Source organism: Cyprinus carpio, chromosome B22 (genome assembly GCF_018340385.1).
Source record: "Cyprinus carpio isolate SPL01 chromosome B22, ASM1834038v1, whole genome shotgun sequence".
NCBI lineage: Eukaryota > Metazoa > Chordata > Actinopteri > Cypriniformes > Cyprinidae > Cyprinus > Cyprinus carpio.
The window spans coordinates 32,607,178-32,621,826 of NC_056618.1; the positions used below are offsets into that span (position 1 = coordinate 32,607,178).

General features: G+C 37.5%; 1 protein-coding gene across 1 annotated transcript; it reads left to right on the forward strand.

Annotated features, from left to right (window-relative positions):
* Positions 1-455: 455 nt before the first annotated feature.
* mccc1 (methylcrotonyl-CoA carboxylase subunit) lies at positions 456-13,076 on the forward strand. The gene is made up of 19 exons (XM_042749960.1): positions 456-743; positions 1,200-1,243; positions 1,327-1,460; positions 1,549-1,644; positions 1,732-1,853; positions 5,534-5,681; positions 5,759-5,880; positions 6,251-6,362; positions 6,443-6,524; positions 6,829-6,956; positions 7,082-7,265; positions 8,997-9,106; positions 9,628-9,844; positions 9,980-10,066; positions 10,842-10,891; positions 11,819-11,956; positions 12,037-12,144; positions 12,283-12,354; positions 12,435-13,076. The coding sequence occupies exons 1-19, from the start codon at positions 688-690 to the stop codon at positions 12,555-12,557; spliced, it is 2,133 nt and encodes a 710-aa protein (XP_042605894.1). The 5' UTR covers positions 456-687; the 3' UTR covers positions 12,558-13,076.
* The last annotated feature ends 1,573 nt before the right edge of the window (positions 13,077-14,649 follow it).

The window sequence follows — 14,649 nt, forward strand, 5'->3', positions numbered from 1 at the left end:
TTTTAAACAAAAAAGTACATCTACATGCAAATAACACTTTCATGAGAAGAATAACATTCACATTACATTTATGCTATATAAAATATAATTTTAATGGTCGCTAAATAACTACTTACTTAAAAGAAGTACTTGCTCAGAGAGGATGCGATTTTGAACGGAACCTTAATATTTCTGTCAGGACGGATTTCGCGGGAAATTACACACACACGCGTCACTGGCCCGTGAGTGTCACGTCATATTCATAAACAGAGAAAAGTAGCTCCCCTGTGATGAAGCGAGAGGTAAGCAGTTTTATTTTTAACCGCTATAGGGTCAAAAGTTATATAGTATGACTGAAGTGAAGGCGCTGGCATGTTTCTTATCTTACTGCACTACCTATCCCACAATCCTTTCACACACACGTCAGTCCCCGCCTCCAAGCTCCCGTTTCTGATTGGCTGCTGTAAGTACGGTAAGTGGTCGAGGTCAAACCTAATGCGTTTGCTTTTCCAGCGGCTACGAGTAGCATCACAGATATCATCGTTTTCATGACATTATACACGGATTAATTCAACTGAGTGTAAATATTTGGACGCGTTCCATCAAGTTTATGATAATGAAGCTGTGAAACCCATGAAGTGTATGAAATCAACGCGCTGTTTTAGAGCAGAGTCGTGTTAGTTGCACTTACATGCTAACACTGTGACCATGGCTGCGGTGTTTCTGAAAACTCAAATCAACAGAGCTCTATACAGACACCTACTGTAAGTCACAAACTACTTTATCATAAAATATCAACAGACGATACAGTGCTCATCACATCAGAACAGTTTGCACTAATATCAGTCGAGCTGTCAGAAATGACATTCAAACTGCTTGAAGTATCACATTTCTCTTTTAAACGAATGCATTTCGAGATATGAATTTCATTGCGCGGATATCTTTGTGAATGCTTTAGTCATATTTTAAGGGAGGAACGTGCTGCTAATGAATGTCTATTTGGTGCAAGGTGTGCATAATTAAGTTATTCGCATATGTGTGCACTTTTGCTGTTTCTGGGTCGTTAATTGATTGTTATTCAGCATCTTTCAGTTATTAATATGCATTGTGGTTGCACATGAAACGAAGAGGTCACCTCTGCGGAGGAACGTGCCCTTGACTCCATTCAGATTCTGTTTACTAAACACCTGAAGTAAGATCTGGTGCTCTCTTGTCTGCAGGACACTGATCTGGACCAGAGGATCCATCAGACATGCATCCGTGGGTAAGAGCTGTTATTACCTACCTAATGCACGTTATTGTTATAATTCATAAGGACACTTGCAGGGGTTGTTTCTCAATGTGCAGGCCGGATTGAGAAAGTCCTCATTGCTAACAGAGGAGAGATAGCATGCCGGGTGATGCGGACGGCTAAGAAGATGGGCGTTCGCTCGGTTGCGGTGTACAGCGACGCAGACAGACACTCCATGCATGTGGCCATGGTGAGAGGAAACCGTGAGGAATACATGCATCCTCATATTCTGATCACAGGCGGGTGATAGAGTTATATAACTGGGTCTGTAATGGCAGGCGGATGAGGCGTATCACATCGGGCCAGCAGCATCTCAGCAGAGTTACCTGCGCATGGACAAGATCCTGGATGTCGCCAAGAAATCCTCTGCACAGGTGTGCTAATGCTAAGAGGTTGTTTTTTTATATAACTGAATAGGGGGTGTGGGTTTTATTTTTGGTTAAATCTTCTGTTTTGGTCAGGCGGTGCATCCTGGATATGGATTCCTGTCAGAAAATACTGAGTTTGCTGAACTGTGCAAACAAGAAGGCATCATCTTCATCGGCCCGCCATCATCGGCCATTCGGGACATGGGAATAAAAAGGTACAGTCATTAAATAAAATAGATATTTGACTGTAGTAGCTGCAGTAACTTGTGAAAAAAGTGAGCTTCATTGTATTTAATAATTAGTGCTGTCAAACAATTAATCGCATCCAAAATTAAAATTTTTGTTTGCATAATATATGTGTGTACTGTGTTTGTTTATTATGTATAAAATATAAATACATGCACATGAGAAATTAGTTATGTTTATATATTAAAGGTATTTATAAATGAATTTAATGTAAATATTTACTGTATGTGTGTGTCTTTATGTATACGGAGTAAATAAACACAGTACACATATATTATGTAAACAATACATTGATTTTGGATGGTGTTAATTGTTTGACGAATGTACTTCAGATCTTAAAAGTATATTTTGAAAATAAGGTATGTAGACAAATAAATAACAAAATAAAGGCCGTTTAAGTTTACTTAAAGAGAGACTGTTGAGGTTAACTTTTAAAAAGTGCCCTTTGTAATATCAAATTAAGATTGACTTGAAAGTACATTTTAGATAACTATTGTTTTAATTATCTTTTGTCATGCTTTAAAGAAGTACGCTTATTTTGATGTGTTGACTAACATGCTGAAGCACATCCCTTATGAAAATTAGCCATGGTTTTACTTACAAAAAAACAATGGTTACTAGAGCCCGACCGATATGGATTTTTGGGGGCCGATGCCGATATTAACTCGAAAAGAGCCGATTTATAAGCCGATATTTTGATTTTGAAAATAAACTGGATATTAGACCCATTTCCTATAAACTACACTTACACAACATTCAATAGTAAAATATCTGCCTGTCCTATGTATGTGGGCTGTATAAACCCATTTTCCAGAAGGGATTATGTTAAAAAAAGTCTTAGATTAAAGTCTCAATGACTAAACAATTGCACATCAAAAGTATATATTTTTTTAATGATCAAAAGAACACTGCATTAGAGGAATCTTTGCAGAAGTAGTCCCACACTTTGCTGCTACAGCGTTCACCTTTTTTCAGCCATCTGTAGGGCAGAAAGAGAGACAGAGAAAGAATAAGCATGTGTATTAATAATATCACCATGTATCATTACTCATGTCATCATTAGAATTATAATAATAATAAACAGGGATCTCCTACATAGGCAAAAATGAGAAATATAGAGAAAATATATATATATATATTTTTTTTTATTTGTCAAGCAATAGGTATTACCTTTTACCTACTTATATTTAACTATATTATTACAACATTTTTCCTGTTATGTCTGTAAAGCTGCTTTGAAACAATCTGTAAAAAAGAAGAAAAAAAAACCGCTTGTTCAGCTCACATTTATTTACATGTCCCCTCTGGTTTAATCATTTCTGACGCACCTACTGTAGTATACTGTAACTACACTATATTTGCTCTCACAGACACATTCACAACGGACCCGTATATCTTCTCCTCTTCTCTTTTTGCAGTCTGAATCAAAACATCGTCATGCGCTGGCGAACGTAAAGTTAGCCTACTGTTACCGGAAGATTACGGAATCAATTCGAAGTTGAATGGTTAACGTTAGTGTCATGACACACCGCTGTCAATTTTGAGAAGAACCACCTTCAAACACTTAATAGCAAGCATTTAAGGGGCCTGCTAAAAAGGAAGCTATGTTAGCGTTAGAATAACGTAACAGTTGTTGTTTTTTCGAGGCACGCTGTACATAACTTCTAGTCATTGACTACACGCGCCCCCCTGCCACAGTTACGCGGTCATTATGTGGGAAACACTGCAGATATATTTAGAATAAGTTAAACGCTAACGTTATAGTTTGACCTCTTATTAAACGTTCGCGCTCTTCCACTGATAAACATGGTATTAGCTTTGTGGCTAATATAATATAGCAATGCATTAGCGGCTGTAAGTGATGTTACAGAATATTTAGTAGTGATAATGATAGGACCGTTAGCTAGAACTACCACACTGTTTTTTATATACAGTGTATGAACTAAATCTACAATCATTTCACATGACGAACGACAGACTCACCGTCAAAAAAGTACATCTCCGTGGCTCGGCTGATAGCTTTCTTCTGTAGTGGATTTTTGGCGCTGTTGTCAACTGGGGAGTTGCAGAGCTCCCTCTGGTGGGCAAACTATGCAACACTCATAACATGAGTGAAGCATGAGACTCTGTTTCTCATGTTTCATCGGCCGTTATAAATGCCGATGCCGATTTAAATGCAATTAGCTCATATCGGCCGATAATATCGGCCGGCCGATATATCGGTCGGGCTCTAATGGTTACTATATTTAAAACTGTGGTTACTACACTTTTACTGTAATCAGTTCAGTTCTTTTATTTAACCAGGTTAAAACTCATTGAGATTAAAATCTCTTTTACAAGAGTGACCTGGCCAAGAAGGCAGCAACAAATAGTAAAAGTATACAATTATACAATATACAACAAAAACAAAAGCGTCCGTTGGAATTTGAGAAGTTGAGAGACAAATAATGTGGATTAAGACTGCAAATCGACTTATAAATAAAACAATACCAATGCATACTTCTTCGGGTATGCAAGGATGGTAACTCTGCCTTCTCATATAAAATGCAGTGATGCGTTTGATAGCTACACCCAGTAATAAAACGTAAGGCACTATGGAAATCTATATCAAGTTTTTTTAAGTAATGTGTTGGGGCATTCATATATAGTATATCTCCATAATCCAACAAAGGTAGAAATGTTGCAGATACCAGATATTGTCTAGCATTAAATGAAAATAAGGTTCTGTTTCTGTAATAAAAACCAAGTTTTAGCTTAAGTTTGGAAATTCATTTGTCAATATGTACTTTAAAACTTAACTGACTATCCAAATATTTATAACACATAACACATTCAATTTTAGTGCCTTGCAATGATAAAATATCAGGACATTTTTTTAGTTTTAATTTAGAGGTCGAAAACATCATTAATTTAGTCTTATCTATATTTAAAACCAGCTTAAGTTGACAAAGGAGAGACTGAACAGTATTAAATGCTGTCTGTAAACATTGAAGTGCTTGCGAAGCTGATGACGCAAAGCAATAAATAATAGAATCATCTGCATAAAGATGATATTTAATGTTTGGGATGTTATCACAAATATTATGTATAACGAAAATAAAATGGGTCCCAAAACTGATCCCTGAGGGACACCCTTTGAAACTGACAGTTTTGGTAATAAAACCGTGGTGAATTTTCATAAGGGATGTAAAAGGATATATTTTAATTGCTTAAACTACAAGTTACGTAATTTGATATTGAATTTAAAGTTTTATATTTAATTGCAATGTCATTTTCATAAAGTATATATAAGTGCATGGCATAAGTTTCAATAGAGATGACATTTATGGTAAACTAAAATATATTTTAATATTTATCAGTACAGTCAGCAGTACACTTTATTTCAAAAACAACAGAATTATGAAATTACGTAAAATGTAGTTGATTTGTTAAATTGCAAATTGTCCAAAAACATTACATTCAGTATATTTGTTTAAAGTGTAGTATTTCCATGATAAGTACTCTTCAAAAGTAGAATTATTATCTAGCAATGTCTTATTATCTGTATAGTGTGGTCTTTCACTTTCAGGCAAAGGTTTATCTAGCCAACATTTGACTAAGCTTTCCTTTCTAGTTTCTAAGTTTCAGTCCGTCTTTGTTTTTGTTTCAGCACATCTAAACACATTATGTCAGCTGCTGGCGTGCCCATCATTGAGGGTTACCATGGCGAGGACCAATCAGATGGCAAACTTCAAAGCGAGGCCGCAAGGATCGGTTACCCTGTGATGATCAAAGCAGTCCGTGGCGGCGGGGGAAAGGTAGGTTGCGTTTTCACTAAACCATTCTGTAATAATACACATACTTGAAATCGCAACGCTTTATTTGCATCGCGCAGGGAATGCGCATCGCACTCTCAGAAGCAGAGTTTCACGAGCAGCTGGAGTCGGCTCGCAGAGAAGCCCGCAAGTCATTCAACGACGACGTGATGCTGATCGAGAAGTTTGTAGAGAACCCCAGGTCTGTTTGGATGATCAGCCTCAGTACACTGATATATGGGACCAAAAGCTTTCCATTGATGTATGGTTTGTTAGAGTAGGACAATATTTGGAAATCTGGAATCTGAGCGTGCAAAAAAATCTAAATATTGAGAAAATCACCTTTAAAGTTGTCCAAATGAAGTTCTTAGCAATGCATTTTACTAATCAAAAATTAAATTTTGATATATTTACGATAGGAAATGTATTAAATATTTTCATGGAACATGATCTTTACTTAATATCCTAATGATTTTTGGTATAAAAACCCCATACAGTGTGGTTTAACCCGTGGTTTTGTGCTCCAGGGTCAAATGTCTGATGTAACACATGAGTGTTTGTTGTTGCATTAGACACGTTGAGGTGCAGGTGTTTGGTGACCAGTACGGCGATGCGGTGTATCTGTTCGAGAGAGACTGTAGTGTACAGAGACGGCACCAGAAGATCATCGAGGAGGCTCCAGGGGTAAATATGACAGCATCTTATGCATTATGGTGAAGTCTGTGATGTACACTTGTGTTAATGAAACCTGTGTGTGACTACAGCCGGGCATCAGTCCTGAGGTGAGGAGGAAGCTCGGAGAGGCCGCGGTGCGAGCCGCTAAAGCAGTCAACTATGTAGGAGCAGGTGATGATAACGCCATGTGACGCCAGCAAAGATGCATCAAACTGATCAAAAGAGACATTCGTAATGTTACAAAAGATTTCTGTTTCAAATAAATCCTGTTCTTTTCAACTTCCTAGTTGAAAAAATGTATCAGTTTCCACAAAAGCAGAAATGTTTCTAATCAGCACATTAGAATGATTTCTGAAGGATCATGAAGACATGATGAATTCATTACTTTTTAATATATATTCATGTGAAGTATTCAATATAGGTTTGTAACTCGGCGGGAGTTTTAATTTCTGACTGAAGGATTGCTTTCTAACAGGTACTGTGGAGTTCATCATGGACGCGCAGCACAATTTCTACTTCATGGAGATGAACACGCGTCTGCAGGTGGAGCATCCCGTCTCAGAGATGATCACGGGAACAGACCTGGTGGAGTGGCAGCTGCGCGTAAGAAACTCCTGAAAATATTCACATATTTCCCAGATACTGCAGATTCGTCCACAAGGGGTCACAGTCGCGCCGTTGTCTACACGTCATCAGTTTTAATCAGACGTGGTGTCTCCGTTCATCAGGTGGCTGCGGGGGAGAAGCTGCCCCTCTCTCAGGAGCAGATCGTGTTGAACGGTCATTCTTTCGAAGCCAGAATATACGCTGAAGACCCCAATAACGACTTCCTTCCCGGAGCGGGGCCGCTGCTACACCTGTCCACGCCGCAGGGGGATCAGTGCACACGCATAGAGACGGGGGTTCGAGAAGGTACTCTGCATTTAATCTCGTGTGACGATTTACCATTAAAGTAAAACAGTTTGAGGAGGTTTACAACAATAACAACAACGACTAAAAATGTGTTTTGGCCATTCAGACATTTGGGGGCCTCAAAATACAAACTTTTGAAAACTGGTTTCATAGTGCAAGTTTGATACAATTATTGTCTCTGTAGAAACGGCAAAAATGTAAATTTGAAAAAAATGGTGACGACATGCGCATGTGGATGTAGTATTTCTTTATTTAATCACCAAATATTGGCCTTGCATGCATAATACAGCGTTCTAAGTTATTTTCACAGAACTGTGTGAACACGGATCGTATTAAATTTTTTTTTTTACAGTTTAAATTGATTTTTTTCCATGTTAAAACATTAGAAAATTTTTTGTTGCTGTGTTTGTATTATGCTAATTAAATTTCAAGAGGTATATGTAGTATGTGTGTTTTGACATAATGTAGATTTTCTCAATGGCCTTCAAATCTTTATCCAAATATTTGTTTATTTTTGTTCTGTTATTAATTTTCTTTTCATTTTCAATTGAAGTGTGGTCTGGTTATGTCCCCAGAGCAGTCTTGTGAAATTCACCCTTAGAAGATTGCATGAAACTAAAACTCACATTAGGTCTTATTTAGAGCCCTACCGATATGGGTTTTTGTGGACGATACCGATATTAGGGAGTAAAAAGTCATATATCGGTATATCTGCCGATATTTCTTTGTGTATATTCTAGTACAGTACCAGTCACTTCCCATTTGTATGTCCAAACTTTTGACTGGTACTGTATATAGAATTAATTTTATACATAACCAGAATATATATACATAAACACATGACAAATTCCACAAAATTCCATGTTATACAATAAATTCAGTTTTTATGACTGGATTCCATCCATGAAGTCATCCGGCCCTTTTAATGTAGCAGATGAGTATGATAAGCTCATTGTAAGAGTAAAAGATGGGGTCATTGTTTATTAACTTCACAGTAAGTTATGTATTTCACAAACTAGTTAACAACTTACCGTTAAGACAACGCTTGACTCGGTAGTCAAGCGAACACTGGCACTGCCTGAAAACAAGACCTCCTTAACTGAAGTGATAGGGTTAGCTGGTGTCACTCAGGGTTGCCAGGTTTTTGCACCAATCTCATATTTGAGGTCAGACTTGCCTCAGCTGGTGGTCTTCTTCTAGTTGATGTGACATTTCAAGTGTCCTGCAGGGTTGTTTTTGTACAATTCACATTTCATAGGATAAATATCACGTTATTGGGGACGCTTCAACCCGTGGACATGAAAAACAATCCGCGGCAACAGTGTTATAGTAGCCCAATTCCGGAGAAAAACCGCAGACTTGGCAACACTGCTGTCACTACAGTGACCTGGGTCTCTCTTACACCATCTGCAAGCTTTTTATCTGCGTTATATGTTCTGTTGAAAAAAACTGGCTTCTATGCCGATGCAGATATATCTGTGACATGCTCATATCGGCTGATAAAATCAGCAAAACACATGGATGTACGTCACAACAAACCATGAAACATCTGTGGCATTGCAGCTTTAAAGTCTGAAGGAAAAATACGTAATAAATATGACAATACAATCAACAATCGTGTGTAGTGGAGAAAACACTCATGGAGTGTCTTTAAATAAATGCATTTATAAATTAATTATTTTTAATTATGATTGGTTGCTAACTGCTGTTTGTCTGTTGAACACATTTAAGGTGATGAAGTGTCTGCTCATTATGATCCAATGATCGCTAAACTGGTGGTTTGGGGGGAAGACCGCGCAGCCGCTCTGAAGAGACTCAGATACTGCCTTCGACAATACAACGTAAGCACACATTCTAATCTTTACGCTCGCTTTAGCGTTTGTGTTTCTGTTGTCCATTGTCAATATTGCAGCACTTTCAAACCAAGCAAACCAAATGCAAGAGAAGTTTGTGTGAGGAGGTTTTTATCATTTGGACAGATTATGATTGAAATGACTGGATTTTGTCAGCAAAATTTCTCAGACCAACAATAAATGTGACCGCACCTACAGTGGTGGCCAAAATTATTAGAACACTAGTATTTTCAAGTCTGTTATTTCTACCCTTTGAAATTAATGGCGAAATGAATGTTTGGAAATGTTAACTGATATTTCCTACTGACACACTACAGCAAAAGATAGAAATAACTGACTTAAAACCATATTTTTTTTTAGCTTGTGGAAATACTAGTGTTCCAACAAGTTTGGCCACCACTGTGTAACATCTTGAACCATAAACTTCCAAGACATTTAAAAACAGCACAACTCCGTGATTTACTCTACTATAATTTACAATATTAACATTGTGTATGTGTGTTTCACAGATTGTGGGTCTCAACACCAACATCGACTTCTTACTCAGTCTTTCGGGGCATGCGGAGTTCGAGGCGGGAAACGTTCACACCAGCTTCATCCCGCAGCACTATGATCAGCTGTTCCCCGCAGCTCAAAGGCCTTCGGGTGCACTGCTCTGTCAGGCCGCCCTGGGTCTGCTGCTCCGCGAAAAACAGCATACGGAGATATACAGAAACCAAACCAGCGGTGAGAATGCATCGTTTGTAGAATTAGAAACTAATTCAAGTGTGTCCGAACTTTAGTCTGCTGGGTTTTGGTGCTCAGTGTGTGTTTTGGCACATGACGCTTGTTTGAGATGTTAACCTAAGCTCTCTGTTGCAGACATGTTCTCTCCGTTTGCCTCCAGTAACGGGAGACGATTCAATGTCCTGCACTGCAGGAACCTGACACTGCAGCTCGGGGACGACAGTAAGCCTTCATGCTCTGATAAACACACACACACACACACACACACACACACACACACACACACACACACACACAGTCCGAAGAAGTGACTGATACACTCCTGTCAACATGATTTGATTCTGAATGATCACTATAGAAGAAGAGCTACACCTGACAATTTTATATTTTGTTATATTATATAAATATTATGTACATTTTCATATCTGCATGAATAATTTGTGCATATTGCACCCTTTTCATTTTGAGATTTCTTTTTTGACTTTATAAAATTGCTTTTTCTTATTCAACATTTATTCAGTGCTTCAGTGTTCAGTTAAGCGTCACATATTTTGTTGATGTCAGGGGTCAAGCTCTTGCAGATTAATCATGATTAAGTTTCTGCAGTCATAGGAGTAATTGCTTTGATCAGATTCTTGTCTAATAGTTCCAGAGGGTCAGTTATCATGAATATTATGAATGATCAGTGTGCTAATTAATGGACGGCTCACCTGATTCTTTTACTTGTCAAGACTATCAGATCATTCACTTGAAATAGAAGCGTCTGCATTATATATATATATTATATGAGCACTGAAGAGATGCCATTGATCATTATAGAGGATTTCAGCATAACTAGCCTGAAATAGAATCTGCACAGCAAGATCTGTACAGATGAGTGAATCTCACCAAGAAGTGTCTCCAAATATACTAGATTATATTTCGCTTAAAGAAAACAAAGCTCATTTTTAGCACCATTATGATGTTTTGCTTTCTGACATTAATATTTCTTTTGCAGAAGTGGCATTATCTATTACTTACAATCCAGACGGGACATACAGTATGGAGGTAAATTCTGTTTTAGACTGTAAAATGTTATATGCACACCTGCATATATATATATATATATATATATATATATAGATAGATATAGATATATATAGATAGATATAGATAGATATAGATATATATAGATAGATATTTATATAGATATAGATATATATGCTTTATGATATCAAACATTTTAGAAATGTCATCAAAACAATAAATAAAAACTGTAGCTCACTGAAGACAAGTATAAACAGCCAGTGATTAAATAATAAGAAACTAACAATACAAGCAACACTAAAAATTACAAGCAATAGGAGAAAAACAACTACAGTTGAACAAATAAATAAGAAATGCTACATACGTTTTATAAACTAATAAATGTATAGCAGTGAGAGATTTTCTCTTTTGATGTTTGATTAACATGAATGACAGACAGCAGGAGTATTAGACTGCTGTCACTTTAAGAGCTGTCCAGATCCAATATACTGTTACAGCCATTTGCTTTATCTTAAGACATAAATTACTGTGTTTATGAGAATACTTGCAAAGACGGGCATTTTGACACACACGAATATGTGTGTATTTAACAGTTCAAGGCCTATAAAGTGGCAAAAATAACCATCTTCATGTGCAAACGGCTCTCTGACCACATATATATATATACAGCAGAATTAGTTCTCTTTCGCTGCTGATTGTGTTTCAGTGGCTCAAAATAACTTGTTTTTAAACCACAATGCTTTAAAAAAGTGTGCAGACGATAAGTTATCATGGCCACAAAGCACATTAACATCACGTGAGCATGTAACCACAATAGAGACGATAGACCAATACTGGTTAATGGTGTCTACTGGTATATCGCCCCCCCCCCTATTTCACACAGTCTTAAGTTAAGTGTCATTATGTACTAAACATGAATTTTCACACGTTTTCATTTGTGTCTGTTAGACTGGAGGTCAGGTGTTTCATGTATCAGGAGCGCTGCAGATGGAGGGAGACGTGACTTACCTGCGGTGCTCCGTCAATGGAGTGCTGTCCCGACCCAAACTAGTCATTCTGGACAACACCGTACACATCTTTTCTATGGTGGGTTTCTTCCATCCTTGTATTACACTTCACCATAAACTCAAGACTGTTGATGATGTTTTGTTTTGGCTCTTGTTTAGGAGGGGAGTGCCCAGGTGGACGTACCTGTGCCCAAGTTCCTGGCTGGTGTTAGTGGCTCCAGTGCACAGGGTGGCGCTGTTGCACCCATGACAGGCACTATCGAAAAGGTATTTCAGGCAAACCCAGTTTGTGTGCTTTCTGTTGTGTGAGACCAGAATAATGCATTCCAAATCAAACTATTACAATGTTAATCTACATGGAACCCAAACAGCAACTTCTGGAACCTGCCTTTGCTTTGTTTCTAGGTCTTAGTCAAGGCTGGAGACTCGGTCCAGAAAGGAGATCCTCTAATGGTGATGATTGCCATGAAAATGGAGGTGAGGCTCTGTCACTTTCTCATTAAGTGCACTTTATGGTCCATGTTATAACTGATCGGGTCCTTTCTCTTTCTGGGCAGCATACGATCCGTGCACCAAAAGCAGGAGTCGTCAAGAAGGTGTTCTTCAAAGAGGGCTCACAGGCTAACCGTCACGCAGCTCTGGTAGAGATGGAGCAGGAGGAAGGAGCTGGGGAAGAGTAAACCTAGTGACATCACACACAGAAGACTGGAAATCCTGAACCTGGATAGGCTGCCGCTCGATACAACGATCTTGACGAAGCACTACAAATTAGTATGGATCTTTTGAGATTTAACAAGTAAACTAGAAGCTTTCTTAAGGACACAGACATCTCACCTTTAACTTTGTTTGTGAGGAATTAAGTCCCCAATAACTTGATGATTTTGTGGTTTTGGTCTCCTGGTTCTTTTGTAACATTATCATGGTTATTTTTTGGGTGGATGAAGATTAACAGATGGATGACTTTGGAATAACTTGCCATCTCCCTATAAAGTATGTGCATTTCAAAAAAATAAAAAAACTCATTTGTGGTTGCCTGTTCCATACCTGTACAAGAAAACTCCTATGAAGCATTGCTTAATACAGTAATGTTATTTGTGGTGGATACGGTGCCTTGTTGTTAGTTTGACTAGAGAAGGAAACCTTTAGAATCTGTGAACGTTTTAACCTCAATCATTAAAGTTTTTATGCATAAACTTAAACTTTTTTCACCTTTGTGTTCTGACCAATAAGGTAAAAAAAAAATCTTCACTGTTACAAAATTAAGTCACTGTTCACAACCTATGCAACAATTGTTAGACGTCTGCTGCATTAATTCAGTTTTTGATCCAAATTCACGAGCATAAACCCCACCAACTGGTAACAACTTCAACATTAAGTATGAAACTTCAGTAAGTTATAGTGTGCATGTCCTACTAAATAATGGTAATTCAAAGTGTTTTTCAATGTGATGAAGTAAAAAAAGAAATTTAATAATAATAAAAAAAATTTTTTAATGTGCTCCTAATGGTCCAAGTAGTCAGTCAAGTTTATTTTCAAATCCATTAATTATTTACACAGGTTTAGAGTTGATTTTGAAGACTCTAAGACCGATGCTTCAGCTGTTCATACATACATTTTAGAATTAAACAATGTTGTTAGTACTGTACCCACTAGATTTAATACCACACACGTTTATCAGGCTAAAACTGAAGAGTGATTCTGGAAGCAAAACAATTCATCACAGAGAAAGTGAACAACAACATAACACCGTTCCCAAACTGATTTGCCACAAGCTCCAAGGTAGTTCTGTGATGATAAATGGTATTCTTATTTATAAAATAAGAGTTTGGTATTACTTTCAATAAAGAATGAAGTTGCCCCGAAGACTTCAGTAGGGTTTTCACATTGTGTTTAATCCTGTCATATGGTGACCGAAAACATGAATGTTTCAGTTATTCACAGGACACATGCTTTATCTTCATGATCAGCAGATGGCACTAAAGTGAGCCATGCAGAAAAGCTTCAGATAATGAGCTAAGTGTCAATAAGTTCACGTACTGAAGGCTTCATTTATTCATTTTGCAAAAGGAATAGTTTGAAAATCGTCCCTCCACAATACTTCAAATCTCATGAGTTTGCATGAAATCACCCTTTAAATTGCTTTTACATTTTCAAGATTTGTTCAGTGCTTTAGCAATATATTCAAACAAATTGGAAGATTTTGTAAAGGTCAGGGGTCATTAGCATCCTGTAATAATTGCTTTGATCAGACTCTTGACTAATACTTCAACATGAGTATTATGAATGCATATGCTCATTAACAGATGGCTCAGACAGTCATTCATCAACATATGAAAACTACAAGATCATCCTCTTGAAATAGAAACCGTTTATCTGTATTATATATGAGCTCTAATGAGCAGCGATTGATCATAGTGAAGAAGGATGTCAGCATAACAATCCTTAAATAGATTTTATACCACAAGGCCTGCAGAGTGGATGAGAGAATCTCATGACGAAATGTCACCTATGTCATCTTGTGTTGAAGTGGCATTATCTGTTACATTCAGTTTGTGGAGAGACTTCACACTGTTCAAGAATTATGCTGTGAATGCCTCTGGATCATGGATCATGAAAGGCACTACTTAAAAGGTAATTCAGACTCAAGTCTTGTACCTAAAGTATGCAAGAACTGGACCGGTGCATCCCAAATCATAGGTCAGTATCGGTTAGTTGGCATTTTCCTCTGCAATGAAACTTTCTTGTTTATCTGAGTAAATTATTCTTTTCAAT

What these genes read in the sequence shown, in the direction of transcription:
- mccc1 (XM_042749960.1), top strand. Translation starts at nt 688, where the DNA reads ATGGCTGCGGTGTTTCTGAAAACTCAAATCAACAGAGCTCTATACAGA. An exon ending in TCATCGAGGAGGCTCCAGGG is followed by an intron (nt 6,363 to 6,442) that starts GTAAATATGACA and finishes GTGTGACTACAG; the next exon opens with CCGGGCATCAGTCCTGAGGT. An exon ending in ATACAGAAACCAAACCAGCG is followed by an intron (nt 9,845 to 9,979) that starts GTGAGAATGCAT and finishes TCTCTGTTGCAG; the next exon opens with ACATGTTCTCTCCGTTTGCC.